This window comes from Hemiscyllium ocellatum, chromosome 7 (genome assembly GCF_020745735.1).
Source record: "Hemiscyllium ocellatum isolate sHemOce1 chromosome 7, sHemOce1.pat.X.cur, whole genome shotgun sequence".
Classification (NCBI taxonomy): domain Eukaryota; kingdom Metazoa; phylum Chordata; class Chondrichthyes; order Orectolobiformes; family Hemiscylliidae; genus Hemiscyllium; species Hemiscyllium ocellatum.
Window position 1 is genome coordinate 105,442,235 of NC_083407.1, and position 23,213 is coordinate 105,465,447.

General features: G+C 41.8%; 1 protein-coding gene across 2 annotated transcripts in view; it reads left to right on the plus strand.

Annotated features, from left to right (window-relative positions):
* The first annotated feature begins 10,376 nt into the window (after positions 1-10,376).
* LOC132817259 (partitioning defective 3 homolog B-like) overlaps positions 10,377-23,213 on the plus strand; it is a 993,739-nt gene continuing 980,902 nt past the window's right edge. For both annotated transcript variants that reach the window (XM_060827625.1, XM_060827628.1), the window contains exon 1: positions 10,377-11,475. In XM_060827625.1, the coding sequence (XP_060683608.1) occupies positions 11,356-11,475 (120 nt within the window). In that variant the 5' untranslated portion in view covers positions 10,377-11,355. The remainder of the gene's footprint in view (positions 11,476-23,213) is intronic.

Consider the following 23,213-nt stretch of genomic DNA (forward strand, 5'->3'; position numbering starts at 1 on the left):
TTGGGCAGTAAGTGACGGAACATGGCTTTTCACAATGTCTTGATATCATCTGCCTTATAATGATGAGATGGCAAGCAGAAAAACATTCTTTTCACAGGAATGAAAGAAAACAGGATTTCTAATGGGTCTCTCATACTTCCTTGCAGTCATTTGCATTACATTATTAAAGATATAGGAGGAGATTCCTCTGTAACATTTCTTGCAGTAGAGTTTTTATCCATCCCCCAGAAAAACAAGCAAATAAAAACAGAAATTGCTGAAGAGACTCGGGAAGTCTGGCAGCATCTGTGGAGAGAAAATATATATTTAACATTGAGTCCAATGACCCTTCGTCAGGACATTAAGTCTCAATGTTAAATCTGTTTTCTTTCCACAGACGCTGCTAGACCTGCTGAGTTTCTCCAGCAATTTCTGTTTTCAGATCGCCAGAATTCGCACTTCTTTGTTTTATTTTACTTCAAAATGTAAAGATCACAATGCCAGTCAGCATTCTTTTGGCCTTTCAATAATAATTTGCATTTATAAGGCACTTTCAATGCAGCAAAACTGACGTTAGTCAAACAAAAATTAACAGTCAGACAAAGTAATAAGCGACCAAAGTTTTAGTTGAAGACACAGGGTTAAGGAGCAACTGAAAGGCAGAGAGAAAGATAAAAACAAAGATAAACTTAGAGAGGAGATTGACATCTGAAGTCAGGTATTCCCAGAGTAAGAACACAAATGCCAGTTTTGGAGGATGGAGGAGATTTTAGAGGATAATAGCACTAGAGAATTTTACAGGGATAGGGAGGGGCAATGCAACAAAGGAATTTTAACATAAGAATGACTAGCGAGTTTTGAGAAGATCTCTAGCTCAGGTTGAGGTTCTGCATGTAGGTTTGCCTGCTGAGCTGGAAGGTTCATTTTCAGATGTTTTGTCACCATAGTAGGTAACATCTTCAGTGAGCCTCCGAATGAGTTTGAGTTTCCTAGGATTGGTGATTTCATTTCCTGTGGCGACATCATTTCCTATGGTGATGTCATTTCCTGTTCTTTTCCTCAGGGGGTGATAAATGGAATCCAAGTCACTGTGTTTGTCAATCGAGTTCCAGCTTGAATGACATGCTTCTAGGAATTCTCATGTGTGCGTCTCTGTTTGGCTTGTTGTGTTGTGCCAGTTGAAGTGGTGTCCTTCCTCATCCATATGCAAGGATACTAATGAGAGAGGGTCGTTTTGTGGCTATTCCCACTCCATCACAGGAAATGACAACAAATGAAAACGAACCTTCCAGCTCAGTGGACAAATCTACATGCATAAGAAAGACTGCTTTAAAAGTCCGGTATTGCCAGAGTAAGAGCCAATTTAAGATCAAGAAAAATGGCAGCAATGGATAGCAAGTTTTGATACAAGTTTAAATATGGAGAGCTACAGATTTGATGTGCTCAGGTTTGCACAGCGTGGATCATAAGAGTCTGACCAAGATGCCATTGGAACAGTTGAAACTGGTGAGAGCAAAAAAAGATGGATGAGAATTTCAACAGCAGATGGACTGATGCTGGGCAGCCAAGGATGAATACTAGACTCACCGCTGTCTCCAGTTACAGCTGAAGGATTTGTTGGTCTCAAAGGTTTGCTACTTCAAGTGTGGAAAACAACATAATTAACTGTCAGAAATATGATTTGGTACATACCAGAATTTCTTCAATCCATAACAGTTAACATAGTTTATTGATTGAGATTCTTAATTCAACCTTGGCAATGGGCCTGGAGTCAATTGACTTTGTTCAATTTCAATCTCCTTAAGTAGAGAAATCTCCAGGAGATCAATTTGGGAAAACTGCCAGATCTACAAATATGTTAAATACAATCTATGGGCTTTGATCCTCAGAGATATATTAAAAGAGCGTTGTTCCCATTGCAGAATAATGTTAAAAATCATTAAATTAAAAAGTTGCTGAATATCTTAAAAATTACCGTGTGAGAACAAGCAGAGATGGAGAAGACAAATGCAAGTTTTGGCTAGTTTGTCAGCTGTTGCTTAATAGTAACAGCTATCTCATCCACATTACCGTTCTTTCGGTTTAAGCTTCAATCACGAATTGTGTGAAGCATTTTGACGTTAGCGGTGACCTGACCATATTCTGATGAAGGGTTTATGCCTGAAACATTGACTATCCTGCTCCTCAGATGCTGCATGACCTGCTGTGCTTTTCCAGCGCCACATTTGTCGACTCTTGATCTCCAGCATCTGCAGATGTCACTTTCTCCTAAGCAGTGACCTGCCCAAAGTTCAGATTGTTTTTGTCCAATGCACACATGTGTAGTTCCAGTTTTGATGTCCAATAGTGATTTGTAGCAGGATCCCTGGCAGGTACTTTTCACTTTGTAATCTAAGGAAGTTATTACGCCTTATCATGACAAGGTCATTTGATGAAAACATCTTCCATAAATTTCTCCTCATTTCAAACCTTTGCTTATAAGGACTAAAAAAACTTCTCTCTGGCAGAACTAAGGAGATTGAAACTGAGCTAAAGGTGCAAAAGGCTAACCAGGAAACCATGTGGCAAGTAGGGGAGTTGACTTGATAATATTTAGTTGACCAAAGATGCAGTATGTTTGGCATATCCCCAAAGGCCAAGAAACGATAACATTTGTTGTGGTTCTGTTCGCTGAGGTGGGAATTTGTGTTGTAGACGTTTCGTCCCCTGTCGAGGTGACATCCTCAGTGCTTGGGAGCCTCCTGTGGAGCGCTTCTGTGTTGTTTCCTCCGGCATTTATAGTGATTTGTATCTGCCGCTTCTGGTTGTCAGTTCCAGCTGTCCGCTGCAGTGGCCGGTATATTGGGTCCAGGTCGATGTATTTATTGATTGAATCTGTGGATGAGTGCCAGGCTTCTAGGAATTCCCTAGCTGTTCTCTGTTTGGCTTGTCCTATAATAGTAGTATTGTCCCAGTCAAACTCATATTGCCTGTCATCCGAATTTGTGGCTACTAAGGATAGCTGGTCGTGTCGTTTCGTGGCTAGTTGGTGTTCATGGATGCGGATCATTAGCTGTCTTCCTGTTTATCCTATGTAGTGTTTTGTGCAGTCCTTGCATGGGATTTTGTACACTACATTGATTTTGCTCATGCTGGGTATCGGGTCCTTCGTCTTGGTGAGTAGTTGTCTGAGAGTGGCTGCTGGTTTGTGTGCTGTTATGAGTCCTAGCGGTCACAGTAGTCTGGCTGCCAGTTCGGAACCAACAGCCATTCTCAGACAACAACTCACCAGGACAAAGGACCCGATACCCAGCATGAGTAAAACCAATGTAGTGTACAAAATCCCATGCAAGGACTGCACAAAACACTACATAGGACAAACAGGAAGACAGCTAACGATCCATATCCATGAACACCAACTAGCCACGAAACGACACGACCAGCTATCCTTAGTAGCCACACACTCAGATGACAAGCAACATGAATTCGACTGGGACAATACTACTATTATAGGACAAGCCAAACAGAGAACAGCCAGGGAATTCCTAGAGGCATGGCATTCATCCACAGATTCAATCAATAAACACATCGACCTGGACCCAATATACCGGCCACTGCAGCAGACAGCTGGAACTGACAACCAGAAGCGGCAGATACAAATCGCTATAAATGCTGGAGGAAAGATCACAGAAGCGCTTCACAGGAGGCTCCCAAGCACTGAGGATGTCACCTAGACAGGAAATGAAATGTCTGCAACACAAATTCCCAGTTCGGTGAACAGAACCACAACAACGAGCACCCGAGCTACAAATCTTCTCTCAAACTATGATAATATTTGCTGGATGGTTGGGTGGTGGTTGAGGAAATATTTCACTTGTGTGTTTGACACCACCTAACAGTACTGCTCATATTAACCCAGTGTATATGCAACTCCAATTTCAGATTTAGTCACTTTAATTTGTAGGTTGTGGGTTTAATTCAAATTCTAGAGCCATGAATACATAATACATTAACAGGCTAATGCACTACTTAAGGCATTGCTGCTTTGAAAGAGATGACTATCTTCCACATGAGATATTAAACTTTATCAGGTAGACGTAATGGAAGGTTGCTGACCCTGGCCACATTTACTCCTTCGCCCATTTCGCTCGATATAGATCATCTAGTCACTTTCTCAATGCAGTTTCTGGAACCATGCAGTGTGCAAACCGGCTGCTGTCTTTACTTGTGTAACAATTATAATTGCACTTTATAAGTGTTTAGTTACCTGTAAAACTGAGTCAGAGTCTACAAAAGGAGCTATAAATACATTGCAAGTTCTTCCTCCCTTTTCTTCTAACTGTCTCAAAGTTTATAATGTTGCTTCTTCCTCATTTTGAGTTATTCTATAGGCCAATAGAATTTACAACTTATTTTTAAAAACATTGCTTGCCGGTTCATAAATTATGATACCTTTAATATAATAAAATGTTCCTAAACCCTTTCTCAGGAGACTTATAAAACTAAGTCTGAGATTGAGCTACACAAAGGATATTAGGTCTTTGACCAAAAGCTTGGACAAAGAGATAGGTTTTATGGAATGTTTTAAAGTAGAAAAATGAGCTAGCATTGGAGAAGTGTAGGTGTGTAGTTCACAATTTATTCCACAGGTAACTGAAGATGTTACAACCAAAGATGGGGCAATTAAAATGAGGGTTGCTATGGAGGCCAGAATTAGAGGAATGAGAATACTTCAGACGGTTATGGGGCTGGAAATTACAGATATGGAGGGGCTTTGAGAAAGCAGATTCATTTATTTTAAGACACTGCTTGTTAGGGAGGTGATGTAGGTCAGTAAAAATAAAAGACATGCTGAACGGAACTTGATGTGAGTAAAGATCCAGTGAGCAGAGTTTTCAATGCCTTCCAAGCTTAGAAAGGAATAATGTTGGGGAACAACCAGGAAAGCATTGGAATAGCCAAGCCTACAGGTGACAGAAGCATGTATGAGGGCTTAAGCTGTTGACAAGCTGAGGCAGGGGAGATGTTAAGTCAAAATTCTTTGAAAATGTGTACTATACTGAAAAACAGTGATTGAAAGCTTCTAATGTGTTCTGTAATGTTATCAGTACATGCAGCTGAAATGAACACAGAATCAACTCTTTCAAGAATCATGAGATTGCACAGAACTGTAGGCTGGTTAACTCACTCTGTTTGAGTCTAAAGAAGATTTTAAATTCACAAAATTATCAGGAAGAAATAAAATCTTTAATTACCATTCTCCAAATGTTTATCATGAATATCATCATGCAAGGACTACACTGAGCTACGACATTTGGCTTTGTACAGAAAGCTATTCTTTCCAATGTGGCATGAAAATGGCTCAGGGGTGAATGAACAGTGTGGACTGGAACAGAGAAAAATAATTATCACTTGTACAGTACCTTTTCCTCACCTGAGGACATCCCAGAGTGCTTTGCTTCCAATTAAACGTTTCACTCAATTGATTCCTGGGATGATTTATTTTTAACTCATTCATGGCATATAGGTATCACTAACTAGGCCAACATTTATTGCCCACTGATTGCCCTGAAGGCAGTAAATAGTCAACCACATTGCTGTGTGTGTATAGAGTCACATGTAGGCCGCCACACCAGGGTAAAGATGGTCGCTGTCCTTCCCCAAACAATATTAGTGAACCAGGTGGCTTGTAACATGGTCATCATTAGACTAGCTTTCATTTAATTCCAGCTTTTTATTGAATTAAAGTTTCACCATCACCCATGCTGGGATTCAAACCCTTTTTCCCCAGAACAACAGCATGTGCTTCCAGGATCACTAGTCCAGCGAATTTATCACTATTATACCACCTCCTCTTAAGTTCTTTTATGAGGAAAGGTTGGGGCTTATAATAAGATCACCTCTCAATTTTCTAAGTAATCAGGATCCTGAGAGGACTTGGGTGAATGTGGCGAGATTATTTCTCCCTACAGGACAGACTGGAACTCGGGGACATGGTTGAAAAATAAGAGTGCTCGTATTTAAAGCAGATGAGGAGTATTTTTTCGTCTGTTTTATTCTGTGAAATGCACTTCCCTAGAGAACAGTAAAGGCAGGGTTTTGAATATTTTCAAGGCTGAATTAGATAGATCCTTGACTGACAGGGGAAATCAAATGCCATAGGGCATTAAATGGAAAGTAAAGTTAAGACCACAATCAAATCAGCCATGATCCTATAAAAAGGCTGAACAGGCTCTAGAAACCAAGTGGCCACCTCCTGCTCCAAATTCAAAATATTCGTAAATGCACTTAAAGCGTAGTCCTTTATGTGGAAAACCACAATTGTCAATTTGTGCACAGCTAAGTGCCACAAAGTGCAAAATTATAATGACCCAAATAATCTTTTGGTGGCGTTTGTGTTGGTGTTAATATAGGCCAGGATGCTGTGTTGTTAGTCTTTGAAACTGCTATGAAATCTAATTTTAAAGACTCTGAGATGACAGGTAAAGTCATAGTTTAATGTCTCAATTGGAAGAGACCTGACTGTGCGGCAGTCCCTCATTACTGGAGCTTAGATACTGCACTCAGGTCTCTGCAGTGGGACATTCTCACAGCGATGCCCATATTATTGAATATCCTGCTCATACTCACCACTTCAACACAAGCAAGAAAAATTGCTTGCAGCAAGGTATGAGTCGTCTGTCTTTGCTCAAGGACCTGTACTCTAAAGCAGGTCTATTCTACTATTCTGTTATATCCATTGTCCTGGCCAACATTTACCCCTCACCAACATCAGAGAAAGAAATCATGTTGTTCATGATCTTATAAGTTATTGAGGGATCTTGCAGTTTACATATTGGCTCCAACACCTCTTAAGCTACAACAGAGATAGCACCTCTAAAAAGTACTCCATTGGCTGCAAAGTGCTTTGGAGCATCCCAAGATCAAAACAAGTACTCTATAAATGCAAAGTAGGACAGAAACACTGCACGTGAATGAAAAAAAATCAGACTCCAACCCTGACTTTGTAAACAAGCCTGCCAACAAGGGTGGTGCTGTTGTTGTTGTTTGGCATTTTGACCTAGACATTATGGAGGCTTAGTGTCTGCTTCAGATTCCTCCTCCTCCTCCTCCGGACCCCACCAATGAACATCAGACTATTGTGTTCACAAAGGTCACTAATCTCTTTTTGTCTGGAGATCTCCTCCTCCACCCCCACAACTACCTCCAAGCTCAGAATCCCCCAACCTCTCACTACTGACTTCTACATCCTTCCCAAAGTCCACAAACTGATTGTCTGAACAGACGCATAATTTCTGTGTGCTCCTACCCACACAGCTCACCTCCTCCTACGTTGACATTTCCGTCCACCCCTTCCCCCCCCACCAGTCCCTTCCCATTTACATCCACAATTCCTCTGATGCTTTACATCAGTTTCAGAATTTCCAATTCACAGGCTCCAGCTGCCTCCTCTTTACAATGCACGTGCAATCTCTTTACACATCTGTTCCCCCCTCAGGCTGGTCTCAGGGCTCTCTGCTTCTTCCTAGAAAAATGCCCTGTACCAACCCCATCCAACTGGCTGAGCTCGTCCTTGTGTTAAACAGCTTCTCCTTTGAATCTTTACACTTTCTTCAGGTCGAAAGGGGTGGCCATGGGTTACCCGCATGGGCCCTAGTTATGACTGTCTCTTTATGGGTTACACAGTATTCCTCATTCCATTCCTATTCTGGCTCCCAGCAACAATTCTTTCTCCAGTATGTCGATGACATTATTTGCTCTCTTGTCTGGAACTGGAAAAGTTTGTGTATTTTGCTTCCAATTTCCGCCTCCTACCCTCCCTCTGTTTCTGTTGCTGGGGAGAGACTGGCCCCCAAATATTCACTAAAAACCCACCAACTTTGACTATACATCCTCAAACCTTGCTCCCTGTAAAGACTTTATTCCACTCTCCCAGTCCCTCCATCTCCAACTGATCTGTTGGAATGATGCCAATTTTGACAAGGCGTCTTCCAAAAATTTCACTTTCTTCCTCAATTGAGGATTCTCCACTACAGTGGTTCACAGGACCCTCGGCTGTATCAGATTTATCTCCTGCACCTTTGGCCCTCACACTCTTCTCCTCCCTCCTCCCCACACCCCCACCACCCAGACATACAATAGGTGTTTTTCACAGAACAAGGTATTTGTAAGATTTAATGCAATCTTCTCAAACAGATAATTAACAAATTCAATTCACGTATTTTATTCCCACCTCAATCCCTGCAGTCTGATTATTTTTAATGCGTCACTCTCACTCACTCACCCATCCATTCCTGTGTTGCTATAGAACATGCTTATAGTAAAATTACAGGAATTCAATCTGTTGCAGATTGGTGGGGAAGAACACTGCTTCTTTATTACAAAAGGGGTGAAAGAAAATGAAATATTCCTTGGAGGGATTCGAGAGAAACTCAATTTTGAAGTGATGTCCCATACCGTTGTTTAAATGTTTGATCAGATTTCTGCTTTACAATCATCTCCAGATGCTTTTTATATTAAGTATAAGAGAAAGACCCTCCAACCCACAGAGTCTAACTAGCTATTTGAAGAGAGATTCATTTAGTTCTACTGAGCGTTCTTTCTGCCTTCAGAAGTTATTGGAAAATTTTCTTCCTTTAAGGCTGCACACATTTCCGATCATAATCTAAAACAAAAAAAAAGTCACAAAAGAACCAAAGGTTGACTAATCCTGAATGACATCACAGGTTCTAAAAAGAGACAGTGCAAGATAGCTGGCGATGACACATCCCTCCCAGATTATCTCAATGCCTTCTATGCTCGCTTTGAGCAGAATTTCGGCAGAGAGGTAATACCTATTCTGACAAGTCTTGACCAACCTATCCCAACAGTCACTGCATCAGCAGTCAGATCAGTTTTCCTTCACGTAAATCCAAGGAAAGCAATGGGATCAGACGGAATGCTAGGCCATGCATTCAGAGCATGTGCAGATCAACTGGCAGATCTTGGGCATCCCCAACCTCTCTCTGCAGCACGTCACTGTCCCTGCCCTGTTTCAAGAGGGCCAACATCATCCCTGTGCTTAAGGTGGCTCATGCAGCATGTCTCAATGACTACCACCCTAACTTCGGTGGTCATGAAGTGCTTTGAAAGGCTGATCATGGCATTAATCAAGTGCAGCCTCCCCACAACTCTTGACCCACTCCAATTTGCCTCCCGGACCAACAGATCCATGTCAGATGCCATATCACTTACTCTTCACCCCTCCCAAGAACATCTTGACACCAAGAACAGCTACGTAAAAATCCTACTCACTGAAGGCTGAACTGTAGTCAACACTATTATCCCCTCGAGACTGATTACTAAACTTAGTGATCTCGGACTAAACGCCACTCTCTGCAACTGAATCCTTAGTTTCCTGACCCACAGGCCACAATCAGGTAATATTGGGAACAATATTTCATCCTCACGAACACTCAACACTGGAACTCTCCAGGGTTGCATACTCAGCCCTCTACTGTACTCACTGTACACCCATGACAGATCGCTAAATACCAGACTCGTGTCATTTACAAGTTCGCTGATGACACCATCAAATCTCAGATGGCAATGAAACAGACTACAGACGGGAGGTGAAAGACCTGGAAAAATGGTGCACTGAGAACAACCGAGCTCTCAATGCCAGCAAAACCAAGGAACTCATTATTGACTTTCGGTGGGATGTTACTTGTACACATTAACACCACAGAAGTGGAATGAGTGGAGAGTGTCAAGCTCCTGGGAATGGTCATCCACAACAAGCTGGTATGGCAACTGGACCACTCAAGATTGGAGATGGTCACAGAGAGTGGTGAATTCTGCCCAGACAATCACAAAGGCCATCCTCCTATCTATAGAATCCATCTACCAGGCCCGCTGTCAAGGAAAGGCCGCCAGCATTCTCAAAGACCCATTCCACCCTGGCAATATTTTTCTACAACCTCTACCATCGGGGAGAAGGTACAGAAGCCTGAACACACACACCAGTCGGTTTCGAAACAGTTTCTACCCTACTGTTGTTAAGAGTACTGAATGGACTCATAAAAACTTAACATTCACTTGTACCTATGTTTTTGTTTTTACCTTTACTTATTATTCACTTATGTATGCTACTTAACTATTTGATCCACCTGTATTGCTCGCTAGACAAAGATTTTCACTGTACCTCAGTACGTGACAATAAATTCAATTCAATTCAATATGCCCCTTTAACGATGCTCAACACCTACACTGAATTTTAAAATAAACGCACATTTCATAGTCTCAGCCACATTTTGCATTTTCAGCACTTTTTCGTAACTGGAGTGTCAATCCTTCGATTTAGCAGAACGCGAGTGTTTCGAGCAGCGTTTGTGGTTTGGTTAGTTAGGGTGAGCTCTGGTGAGGAGAGGGTTAACCTCAGAGCGCAAAGAGAGAGAGAGAGATCGATCGAGGCCTGGTCCCTCGTAGCAGCGGTGGCGGAGAAGGGAAAAGTTTGGTCAAAGTATCTCGGCGGAGGCGGTGGGAAGTCAAACTTCGTGTCGAGTTCTTCCTAGGTGAGCGAGGGAGGTTTTCGGAGCACCGGCGCCCTTTTGGGACTTGGAAACTCTGGTTGAGAGGAAGAGAAGGAAGGACGATGGGGGAGTAGAAATAAACGAAAAGGAGTCACCAGCGGGGAACTCAGAAACAAGGAAGGTGGTTTCGGCGTTGGTGGAGCAACGTACAAGTCTCTGCTACTTAACTGAGCGTCTGTCAGAAACAAAACCCAACCAAAGACACGGAGCTGCGTTGATCTGGACGCCGGCCGGAGAAAGTTTACTCAATTTATTCCCACTACCAGTCTCCCGCCTTTACTGTACCTGGAGGAAATAAGGTCTCTTTCCTTCCGGCCGTGTGTGTGTGTGTGGGGTGAGGGGTTCGAGACTGGAATGAGCTGGGACAGTCTCTAGGGCGCTCACCTGTAGCACGTAGGGTGGGGTGGAGGAAAACACAGTCACGTTCATAAACAAGGAGCAACTCTAAAGGGAAAGGGAGCAATTCAAAAAAAAAGACGAAACTCCATTGATTTTAAGTGGAAAATTGCACATTTGGTGTATTTTCTGGAAGCAAATGTGGGAGTCGTGATGGAAATCCACTGAGGGCTTCATTTTCACCTTTATTCCAAAGAAACAAGATACGCTGTTTGCGCTTCTTACACCTGTCTCCCCGTGGCTGGAGATGGTGACTATGCGGAGGACATAATTGTTAATCAGGGAGCAGCCCGGGGCCAGCACTAGTCTTGTGTCTATCTCTCGCGCTCAGGTGTGCTGCTGCTGCTGCTCGTGCGGACCGCCTCACCTGTGCTCACCTGCACCTCGCGGGCCGCCTCAGCCTCCTCCCCTTCCCGCCACCCGCACCATCATGAAGGTGACAGTACAGTTCGGCCGCACCGGGATTGTCGTCCCCTGTGGAGACGGGACACTGACCGTCCAGCAACTCATCCGCCAGGCCGTGCAGAGGTATTGCAAAAACACCGCCAAGGTAAGCAGATGATCCACATCCACCCCGTGTTCTCTCCTCTGCCCACTCACCTAAAACATAACCAGCACCTATTTTCTCCCCCCCCCCCCCAACGGAAATAAACCAGGGGAGAGACAATGTTTTATCTGGTGACAGCACACCCTCCAACACCGCTGGAAGTGTTAATTGTGAACAGGGAGAATCAACAGTCACTTGATACTGCATGAGGTTTACAGGGTGAATACAGTACTTTCGGTCCAACTGGTTCATGCTGTACTTGAACCTTCTCTGACATCTCCTCCAACCCTATCAGCATAAAACTCTGTTCCTTCCTCCCTCCTCCTAAGTGCATTGACTTATTGTAGAGAATGTAAACTTTTTCCATAGTCTAACTTCCAAAGGTGATAGGTCTCCTTTTTAAATTTCCAAAAGCTATCCGTTCATCCCATATTCCGACAGACTTGCATCCTGGTACCGTTCTGTCAATGCTGCTTAAAAATAATTGGACGAACTCATTCAAAATGTAAACATTTATAGTTGGAGGTTGTGAGACTTTTTAAGCATGCACTTCTTAGGTCCTTGACCTGCGTGGAATATGTCTGTTTTTGGTTTGTTTGGAATTTTTAAAAATGTTAACTGGACAATCCAGTGCCTTTAAGGAATGCACTTGTTCCACGTTTGCTTTTACATCCGATGAAGATTAAGATCCAAATTGATGTTGTCATCAGAGAAAAGGTAGAGTATTCAGTGTAATTTGTTTTGCTCCATGGCTACTGACAGGATTTTGAGTAAACATTATCAGGCATTCTTGTGCAGTGGTAATGTACCTACCTTTGAGCAAAGAGGCCTGGGTTCAAGTCCCACTTGTGCCAGACCTCTTTGGACAGGTTGATTTTAATTCTGTTTTTTTAAATCAGGTATTCCTTCACCTAATGGTTTTAGATTTGGCAACAGATGATTCCTTAAATGGATATAAAACCAAAGGGGTGATGTCTTATCTTGGTTTTAAAACGTTACTAACTTCACTTCTAACTGAGTGGCAGCATTCTTGGCTCTGAGTGAGAAGGATTGGGCCCAAGTCCAACCCAGAGGTTTGACCTCAAAACTTTGGCTGATTTTATGGTGTGGCACTGAGGGAAGGTTGCGTTGTATGAGATGACATCTTTTGGAGGAAGTGTTCAGCTGCAGCTCTGTCCGTCCTGTCTGAAGAGGACATCAAGAAGCCCATGATAGTGTTTTCAAGAAAAATAGGGGAAATATTTCTGCCATCTTGGATCAACATTTATCCCTTGACCAACAACAGAAACAGAATATTTAGTCATTGATCTCACTACTGTTTGTTGAATCTCACTATTGTATGTACATTTGCTGTTGCGTTTCATATAGTGCAACAATGGCTACACTTCAATGTCATGTACTTAGTGACATTGAGGGTGTGAAAGATGCTATTGAAACCTTTCTCCATTATGCAATACTTTTTTCAACGAGCTTTGTCCTTTACAACACCTATTTTTCCCAAATATTTGAATTTTGTAGTATATGATTTGTTTGTAAAAACCAAGCAACACAACAATTTTTATTTTTATTCAAGTCCTTTCTCAATTACAGTAGTATATACATATACACAATTGATTATTATCTATTTTACAACATTACTTTCATAACTGTAATTGATTTTTTTCATGAAGGTTACAGCAGAGACTTTGGACCTCAGGGGGAAAAAAATTACATAAGCTATCCCATGTTGTTCATTTTGCTTACAAAACCAATATTGCTGATTTAGGGAATATGAGGCAATTTCCAGGATATGGAAAAGAATATAGAGAATATAGTCATACAACATAGAAACAGACTCTTTGGTCCAACTCATCCATACCAACCAGTCATTCCATCTAACCTAGTCCCATTTGCCAGCATTTGGCCCATATCCCCAAGCCCTTCCTATTCATCTGTCTATCTAGTGCTTTTTAAATCTTGTAATTATACCAGCCTCCACCACTTCCTCTGGCATCTTGATCTGTATATGCGCCACTATCAAGTCCTTTTTAAATTTTTCCCCATTCACCATAAACCTATGCCAGATTTGGACTCCTCAACCCGAGGAAAAAGACCTTGACTACTCACCCCATCTATGCCCATCATGATTTATAAATCTCTATAAAGTCACCCCTTTACCTTCATAGCTCCATAGAAAACTGTTCCAGCCTATTCAGTGTCTCCCTGTAGCTCAAACCCTCCAGTTTCTGGAACAACTAAATTTTTTCTACACCCTCTCAAGTTTAACAACATCCTTCCTATTGAAAGGCGACCAGAATTGTACTCAGTACTGTAAATGTGGGCACATCAATGTCCTGTACAGCCGTAACATGACATCCCAACTCCTAGTCAATATTCTGACTAGTAAAGGAAAATATATCAAATGCTTTCTCCACCATCTGTCTGCAAATTCACTTTTAAGGAACTATGCAGCTGCATCCCTTTAAGTCTCTTTGTTTGCAAGATATCCACGGCCCTACCATTAAGTATATAAGTCCTGCTCTGGTTTGCCTTACCAAAATGCAACATCTCACATTTCTCTAACTTCAAGTCCATCTGCTACTCGGTCCATTGGCCCATTGGATCATGGTATTGTTGTACTCTGCGATAATATTCTTTACTGTCCGTGACACAATCTATTTTGTAGGACATGTAATATGTAGTAAAGCCATAATTTTAAAATGCTTGTTCTTTGTTTTAATTTTCTTCTTAGCCTTAATCCATCTGTCTTCATCTTTTCCAGCTCTTCATCCTTCCATGATGTCTGCATTCCTCTAATCTTTGCTTCTTGAGCATTCCTGATTTCCATTGCTCACAATTGATGGCCTTGACTTCAGTTGAATGGATGGAATTCCAGAGTTTAGGACCTCAACTACTCTGCATCTTCTTTTGCGCTCTCTCTCGCTCTCTCTCTCAAGATGATTCATCAAATCTACTTCACCTGCCTTTACATCTATGTGGTTTGGCTAATGCTTCTGTGAAGGTCTTGAGATGCTTTACTAGTTTAAAAGTGCTATAAAAAGGCATATTATTGATGGATATGAAAAAACAATGAATTGAAGAGATAGACCCTAGAATGGATAAAACCCTGGAACATCTGGTCATATTAATAATGCTTTTCTACAAATCCCCAAAAATCACTGATTATGGTTATTAGTGGAATAGTTGGTCATTTTCTTGATTTCATCCTAAGCCTCAGAAAATTGGAAGTCCATTGTAGGATATGTCATCATTTTCCAAGTGAAAATTTGTGTGTCAAATGGTAAATTTACCTACTTATCGATGTTTGTCATGAGGGTTAACTTGGGCCATCAAAGCACCGTCGATGTTAATTTAGGCTTTGCAAATCAGAAGTTGAAAGAAAGATTTGAATTTATGTAACACCTTTTTAATAGCTTAAGACATCCTAATAAACTCATAAAACCATGTCCTACTTTCAGCAGTGTAGGAAATGTGATAGCTGATTTATGCACAGCAGGACTCCACAAGCAACAATGTTGCAACATTCAGAAAGAATAAAATACTTTAAATGGAAAAGTGAATGATTGCAGTAACCACGGGCAAGTGATTTTGTATAGTTGTAGCAATGCTGTGTTATAGTTGTGAATCTGTTGGAATCTTTTCAAATCTGGCTTTGAAGGTAGTTTTAAGATTTAAAATGCTGTAGAGATTGTTTAACAAATGCATTGTTTTAAGTTCTTGGGAAATTCTCTCATGATCAATGAACCTTGGGCAAGATAATGTGTGAGCCCTTTGAGAATGTTGCTGGGCTTTCTGATGAGATTGAACCTGGGTCCTGCTCTCTGTACAATGAGCTGATCCCTACCGTAATAGCAACCATAATTGGCCTTCATACTCTCAATCCAATGAGTCCAGCTGGAAGTGGACATAGAACCTTTCTTTCCTATTAGATAAACAGAATTTTTGAGGAAAGATTTTACTGATTTATTAGAGTTAAATGAAATTCATTCTGCTTCATGACCCGAGTTCAATTTCTGGACAAGTGCTTTTACTATTTGGAAGAATTAACTGGATGTTAATAACGTCTTCAAAATTGTTTGGAGCTGTAAAGGTCACTCATTATATATCGTGTTGAGGAAGGATTTGAATGGTGCTAAAAGTTGCAAGTAAATGACTGTAGAGGTACCTATTGAAATTAGGAACAACTATTTCCTAGAATTTAGCTGTGCAAATAGCTAATCATTTTTAATTCCCTCCTGTCAGTTTTTGCACCTTACTCCCGCCCTAAACTTGAGTTCATCTTGCCATCCATTTTCTAACTCATCCTAAGCACTGTTCACCATTATCTCTGTGTTCACTGAGCTGTGTTAGCTGTTGACCCATCAATGCCTTAATAATAGAATTCTCATTCCAGTTCATTTTTCATGGCCTTATAACCTCTTTTTGATCATTTATCCTGATATCTCTTCATGTGGTTTAGTGTAAGCTTTTTGATTACGTATCTAATTATAGTCCTGTGAAGCACCAAGGGTTGTTTTTTTTCACAATTCCAAGGCACTATATCAATGTAAATTTTATAAGTGTTATCTGGTCTTAAGCTTTTGCTACTTTGCTAACTGGTGGTTGATACTATTCATGCTGACTTTAAGTGGAACTGCATTTTCACTTGCTCGGGGAATCCATATCCAAATTGTGTCTCTATGCTTTGCCCCTGATTGCAAGCCAGTTAGGAGGTTTGGCTTCAGTGAGCTGCATGAGGCTGCATTTTATTTGTCTGCTGTATTTCCAATTTCAGCGGTAGGTTGGCCCATTTGCACAGGCGATTCTGGTGCAAATTAAGATGCTAGTTTGACAGATGCACAAAGCCAGGCTTGGCTGTTAATGAATCTAAGTGGGCTGAACTAGAAGGGTTTGAAATTGCAGGCAAGACTTAAAAAAAATAGTCAGACGAACATTATATAACCCACATTTTGTTGACTGATTGCTGAAACAATTTGATGCTGCATTTCAAGACAAGTCTGTACCAATTTAACTGTGACTGCAGTGATTGAGAAATTGAGATTTTAAATATTAAATGCCTTCAGCTGGGTATTGCCATGTTTGTGTACCAGAACAAGTAAATTACTCTTCAGTGGTAAATACACTGAGCTCAATGGAACCAATTTGAAAATTATGTATTCATTCTTGAGATGCAGCTTTTGCAGACAAGACAGGCATTTATTGCCCATATTGAGTCACTTTCAGGAGCTGGTGTTGGACCATCATGAACTGCTGCAATCTGTATGGTGGAGGTGCTCCTGTTAGGTGAGGAGCTCTAAGATTTTGATCTAGTGAGAATGAATTGTTGTCTGATTATGCTTCCGTGAAGTAGTTTGGGACATTCTCCACACTAAAGACACTGTAAGTGCAAGTTGTTATCATACACTGAAACCTTCTATCTTTTTTTAAGTGTCATCATGTGGAGAACAAGTGATTGCTTCTTGTAACTCTTAAACTTATGTGCCTCATCACACAGTACAATAATGGTGATGTTGAGCAATTTATAAGACTGTTAATGCTACTTCATTCAAAATTTCATCTCATGTGACTGGCATGTTTAGCTAGTATTTGGATGGCAGCCCAAGGACAAGGGAATTAGTAGATGAAAAGGAACGTTTATCACTTTATTTTTTTCTCTGAGGTTTCTATATCTTGTGTTTGCAAATTCATGATAGTCATAGAGATGCACAGCATGGAAACAGAACTTTTGGTCTATCTTGTCCATGCTGACTAGTTATCCCAAATCAATCCAGTTCCATTTGCTAGCACTAGGACCACATCCCTCTTAAACGCTTCCTATTTACAGATATATATCCTTCCAGATGCCTTTTAAATGTCGTAATTATACTAGCCTCCATCACATCCTCTGGCAGCTCATTCCATACACGCATCACCCTCTGCACGAAAACGTTGCCCCTTAGGTCCCTTTTAATCTTTCCCCGTCACCCTAAACCTATGCCCTTTAGTTTTGGACTCCCCCGCCCCAGGGAAAAGACATTTTCTATGTACCATATCCATGCCCATTATGATCTTACATACCTCTATAAGGTCACCCCTTAGCCTCCAACATTCCAGGGAGAACAGCCCCAGCCTGTTCAGCTCTTCCTATAGCGGAAACCCTTCAGCCCTGACAATGTCCTTGTAAATCTTTACTGAACCCTTTCAAGTTTAGCAACATCCTTACTATAGGATGAAGACCAGAATTGCACACAGTATTCGAAAAGTGGCCTACCCAATGTCCTGTACAGCTGCAACGTGACCTCCTAAATCCTATGCTCAATGCACTGACCGGTAAAGGAAAGTATACCACACGGTGCCTTCACAATCCTGTTTGCCTGTGACTCCACTTTGAAGGAAGGAACTATGAACCTGTACTCCAGGGTCTTTTTATTCAGCAACACTTCTCAGGATCTTACCATTAAGTGTATAAGTCCTGAACTGATTTGCCTTTCCAAAATTCAGCATGTCATATTTATCGAGATTAAATTCCAACTGCCATTCCTCAGCCTATTGGACCATCTGATCAAGATCTCATTGTACTGAGGTAACTTTCTGTGCTGTCCATTACACCTCCAATTTTGGTGTCATCTGCAAACTTACTAACCATCTTTCCTATGTTCACATCCAAATCAGTTGGTGGATCCAGCACTGATCCTTGTGGCACACCGCTGGTCACAGGCCCTTCAATCTGATAAGCAGTCCTCCATCATCACCTTCTACCTTCTAACTTCAAGCCAGTACTGCATCCAAAAGGCTAGTTCTCCCTCCATTCCATGTGACCTAACCTTGCTAACCACTCTACCTTGAGGAACCTTGTAGAATGCTTTACTGAAGTCCACTTAGATCCACCACTCTGCCCTCGTCATCCTCTTCGTTACTTTTTAAAAAAAGTATCTGTTAAGAAGAATTCATGTTAGTGAGACATGATATCGCATGCACAAAACCATGTTGACTATCCCTAATCAGCTCTCCCACTGACACCTCAGCCACCTGCCCTGCCTTGTTTTCCCAAGAGTAAGTCAAGTTTTGCACCTTCTCCAGTAGGTACATCCACATACTGAGTCAGAATATTTTCATGTACCCACTTAACAAATTCCTCTCCAGCTAAACCCTTAACACAATGGCAGTCCTGATCAAAGTTTGGACAGTTAAAATCCTCTACCATAACCACCCTATTATTGTTACAGGTAACTGAGATCTCCTTACAAATTTGTTTCTCAATTTCCCACTGATTATTGGGGAGGGGAATCTATAGTACAATCCCAGTAAGGTGTCCATCCCTTTCGTTTCTCAGTTCCAACCTAATAATGTCCCTGGATGTATTCCCAGGAATATCCTTCCCAAGTATAGCCATAATGTTATCCCTAATCAAAAACACCACTTCCCCTCCTGTCTTGCCCTCGCTCCCCATCCTTTCATAGCATTTGTATCCTGGAACAGTCCTATCCATCCCTGAGCCACGTCTCTTTAATTGCTATCATATCCGAGTCCCATGTTCCGAACTATGCCCTGAATTCATCTGCCTTCAATGTTAGGTTTCTTGCATTGAAATAAGTGCAGTTTAATTTATCAGTCCTACCTTGTTTTCTGCTTTATCCCTGCCTGTCCTGAGTGTTTGACTTCCTCCTTTTCCAAGCTGTACCAGTCTCAGATTGATGTCTTTCCACATTATTAGATTTTTTTTATTAGATTAGATTACTTACAGTGTGGAAACAGGCCCTTCGGCCCAACAAGTCCACACCGACCCGCCAAAGCGCAACCCACCCATTCCCCTACATTTGCCCCTTACCTAACACTACGGGCAATTTAGCATGGCCAATTCACCTGACCCGCACATCTTTGGACTGTGGGAAGAAACCGGAGCACCCGGAGGAAACCCACGCAGACACAGGGAGAATGTGCAAACTCCACACAGTCAGTTGCCTGAGGCGGGAATTGAACCCAGGTCTCTGGCGCTGTGAGGCAGTAGTGCTAACCACTGTGCCACCATGCCGCCCTGTGTACCACCAAAACCAAACCCTCCACCCCCTTGCCACCACTCTTCTTTGTTTAAATCCTCCAGAGCAGCTCTAGCAAATCTCCTCACCAGTATATTGGTCCCCTTGGAATTCAGGTGCAGTCTGTTCTTCTTATACAGGTTACTTCTACTCCAGAAGAGAGTCCAACGATCCAAAAATGTGAATCCTTCTCCCCTGCACCAGTTCCTCAGCCATGCATTCATCTGCTCTGTCCTTGTATTCCTACCCTCACTAGCTCGTGGCACTGGTAGTAATCCAGATATTACTACTCTTGAGGATTTCCTTTTTAAATTCCCAGCCTAACTTCCTAAATTTTCCTTTCAGTAACTCGTCCTTTTCCCTTCCTATATCATTAGTTCCACTGTGTACGATGGCCTCCTACTGGTCCCTCTCCCATTTGAGCATATTCTGCACTGTCTCTGAGATATCCTTGATCCTGGCACCAGGGAGGCAACGCACCATTCTGATTTCTTCTTGTTGGCCGCAGAAATGTATGTCTGTGCCTCTGACTGAAGAGTCCCCTATCACAATCGGATTACTTGAAACTTGATGTATCCCTCGTTACATTAGAGCCAGTCTTGGTACCAGAAACTTGCCAATTGTGCTACATCACCATGTTCGTTTTCAAAACGGCATATTTGTTTGAGGTGGGGCTGGCCACAGGGAGACTCCTGCACTACCTGCTTTCCTCTCCTACCTTTCCTGGAGGTAACCCATTCACCTCACTGTATCTGTGGTTTCTCCCCCTTCCTATGACTGCTATCCATCGTATTCCCTAGCTCCTGTAAATTTCTCGTTGCCTCTAACTGCTGCTTCAGCTGATCCATGCGATCTAACAGGATTCGCAACCAAGCACATGTCCTGCAGATATAATCATAAGTAACCTGGAAACTCTGTTCAACATCCAACAGAAGAGCACATCACTCTACTAAAGGCTATCTTTGTACCTTAACAGTCTACAGACCCAGAGAGTAGCATCACCTTACTGCTCTTAAAAAAAACACTACGCCAGGCTAACTTGGAACCTATGTTTTATATTTTTAAAATTTAATCAAGAAACAGATCTGAGTACAACATATAATCAAAAAGAACCCACTGTATTGTAGATTTATAAAAGAAAATCAAGGTTACACTTTTAAAAAAAAAAATGCACTTCGCTGCTGCTCCTGTGCTGTGAGCTCTCCCACACCGGTTCCTCCAAGGTCAGTTGTGAATTTCACTGTTTGTTCATTTTTCTTAGACACATTGTGTTGTCCAGAGATGCTTGAACTCAAACAGCAAAGGCAGTAGCAGATTCACTATTGGTATCTGATAGCTCTTTGGAAAAGAAAGGGAAAAAGAAGCCTTCCATTTGTGTAGCTGGACCACAGGATGTTATAAAGCACTTTTACAGCCAATGGAGTGTTTTTGAAATTAGGATGTGGGAAATGTGGCAACCGGTTTGCACACAAGTGTCCTACAAATAATAGGGACCTGATCTTCTATTTCAGTGAGGTAATTTTGAAGGAAAATAAGTGGTATATTTACATTAAATCTCATGAAATCTTATGTGGACCACATAGTCTGGTGCAACTACCATTTTTACAGCAAGATTTTGTCCTTGGATTTTTCCAGAGCTAGCCCATGTTATGAGGCTTTATTAAAAATTAACTTGTGCAGGCATATTATGACATATTTCTGAAGCAGGTAACATGAACTGAGGTCTTCTGACCCAGAGACAGCGAGATTGCCATGACATCACAAGAGCCCCTTAGAGTCAGAGAGTCAGACAGCATGGAAACAGACCCTTCAGTCCATCTTGTCCATGTCGACTTGGTTTCCCAGAATTAAACGAGTCCCATTTGTCTGCGTTTGGTCCATATCCCTCCACATCTTTCTCATTCATGTACCTGTCCAAATGTCTTTTAAATGTTGTAACTGCTCCTGAATCTACCATTTCCTCATGCAATTCATTCATATACTCACCCTTCCGTGTGAAAAAGTTGCTGTAAGGTCCCTTTTAAATGTTTCTCCTTTCCTCTTAAATATATGCACTCTCGTTTTGAACTCTCCTACTCTGGGGAAAAGAACTTTGTTAGTCACCTTATCTACAAACCTCTATAAAGTCACCTTCCAATCTCCTTTGCACCAGGGATAAAAGTCCCAGTTTATCTAAGCTCTCCTTATAACTCAAACCCTTAGACATTCTCGTAAATCTTTTCGGCACACTCTCTCTAATTGAATGACATCTTTCCCATGGCACGGGGCATGACTATTGTCACTGTTCACAAGTCTTTAACGTCAGTGTAAACATTTTGAATGAACCTATTTGAACATGATTTGGGACATCCCCAGTGCAAGTGAGATTTGAACCTGAATCTTCTGGCCCAGAGGCAAGGACTACCATAGTGCCACAAGAATTATTACCTCCAGCTTATTAACCCAGTGACATTGTGAATGGCCTGGCATAGTAGCAAACAATGGCACTCACAATGGTATTTGAACCCATAACCTTGAAAGTCAGAGGCTTGTGCACAACTGAGCTTGTCGGGCATATGGACTTTCTAATTCCCCGGATGATGAAAGAGGTATAACTTAACATTAAAAAGAAAAAATGTGCTTTATGGCAGAAAATACAATGGTGCATCACCAGGAATACTGAAGATTTAGGAGGGAGGTGAATCACCAAATCTGAGAAGCAAAGGAGCGATGAAGAAAGGAGAGCAGCTAACACAAAGGGAAATCCAATTTTTCTGTCGGCAGGCAAACCGTAAGAGGGCAGATAAAGGAGAAGCATGGCCAATCAGAATCCAATAAGGGATTTGCACATGGAGGCAGGGAGTATGACAGCTGATAAATGAATGCTTTGCATCTATCTTTACAAAAGAGGAGGATACTGTCAAGGCCATGGTGACAGGGTAGCACTCTGCATCACTGGAAGGGATCAAAATGAATAAGATAGACTTCTTGAATAGATTGTTAGCATTTGACGATTTGGAAGAAAATTAGGACAGAGATTGCAGGGGTACTGGGTATATTCTTTCAGTCTTCCCTGGACTCGAAAGGTGACAGAAGATTGGAGAATTACAAACATTACATCCGTTTTTCAAGAAAGGTTGTGGGAATAATCCCAACAATTACAGACCAGTTAGTTTAACTTTGTTGGAAGAAATTTCTCCACAATCAATTATTTAGGATGGAATTCATAGTCACATGGAGAAAGTTGGATTGATTAGCGAGAGTTAGCACTAATTTCTAAATGGGAAATCATGTTTAACTAATTTGCTGGAGGCATTTGAAGTTGCAGAAAGAGTTGATGATGATAACACTTTGATGTTCTAGTAGTTTGGCAGATGGAGTTCAATTTGGATAGATGTAAGGTGTTGCATTTTGGTAAGGCAAACCAGGGCAAGATGTATACCAGTGGGCGGCATGGTGGCACAGTGGTTAGCATTACTGCCTCACAGCGCCAGAGACCTGGGTTCAATTCCCACCTCAGGCGACTCTCTGTGTGGAGTTTGATATTCTTCCCATGTCTGCGTGGGTTTCCTCCGGGTGCTCCGGTTTCCTCCCACAGTCCAAAAATGTGCAGGTTAGGTGAATTGGCCGTGCTAAATTGTCCGTAGTGTTAGATGAAGGGGTAAATGTAGGGAAATGGGTCTGGGTGGGTTACGCTTTGGCGGGTCTGTGTGTACTTGTTGGACTGAAGGGCCTGTTTCCATACTG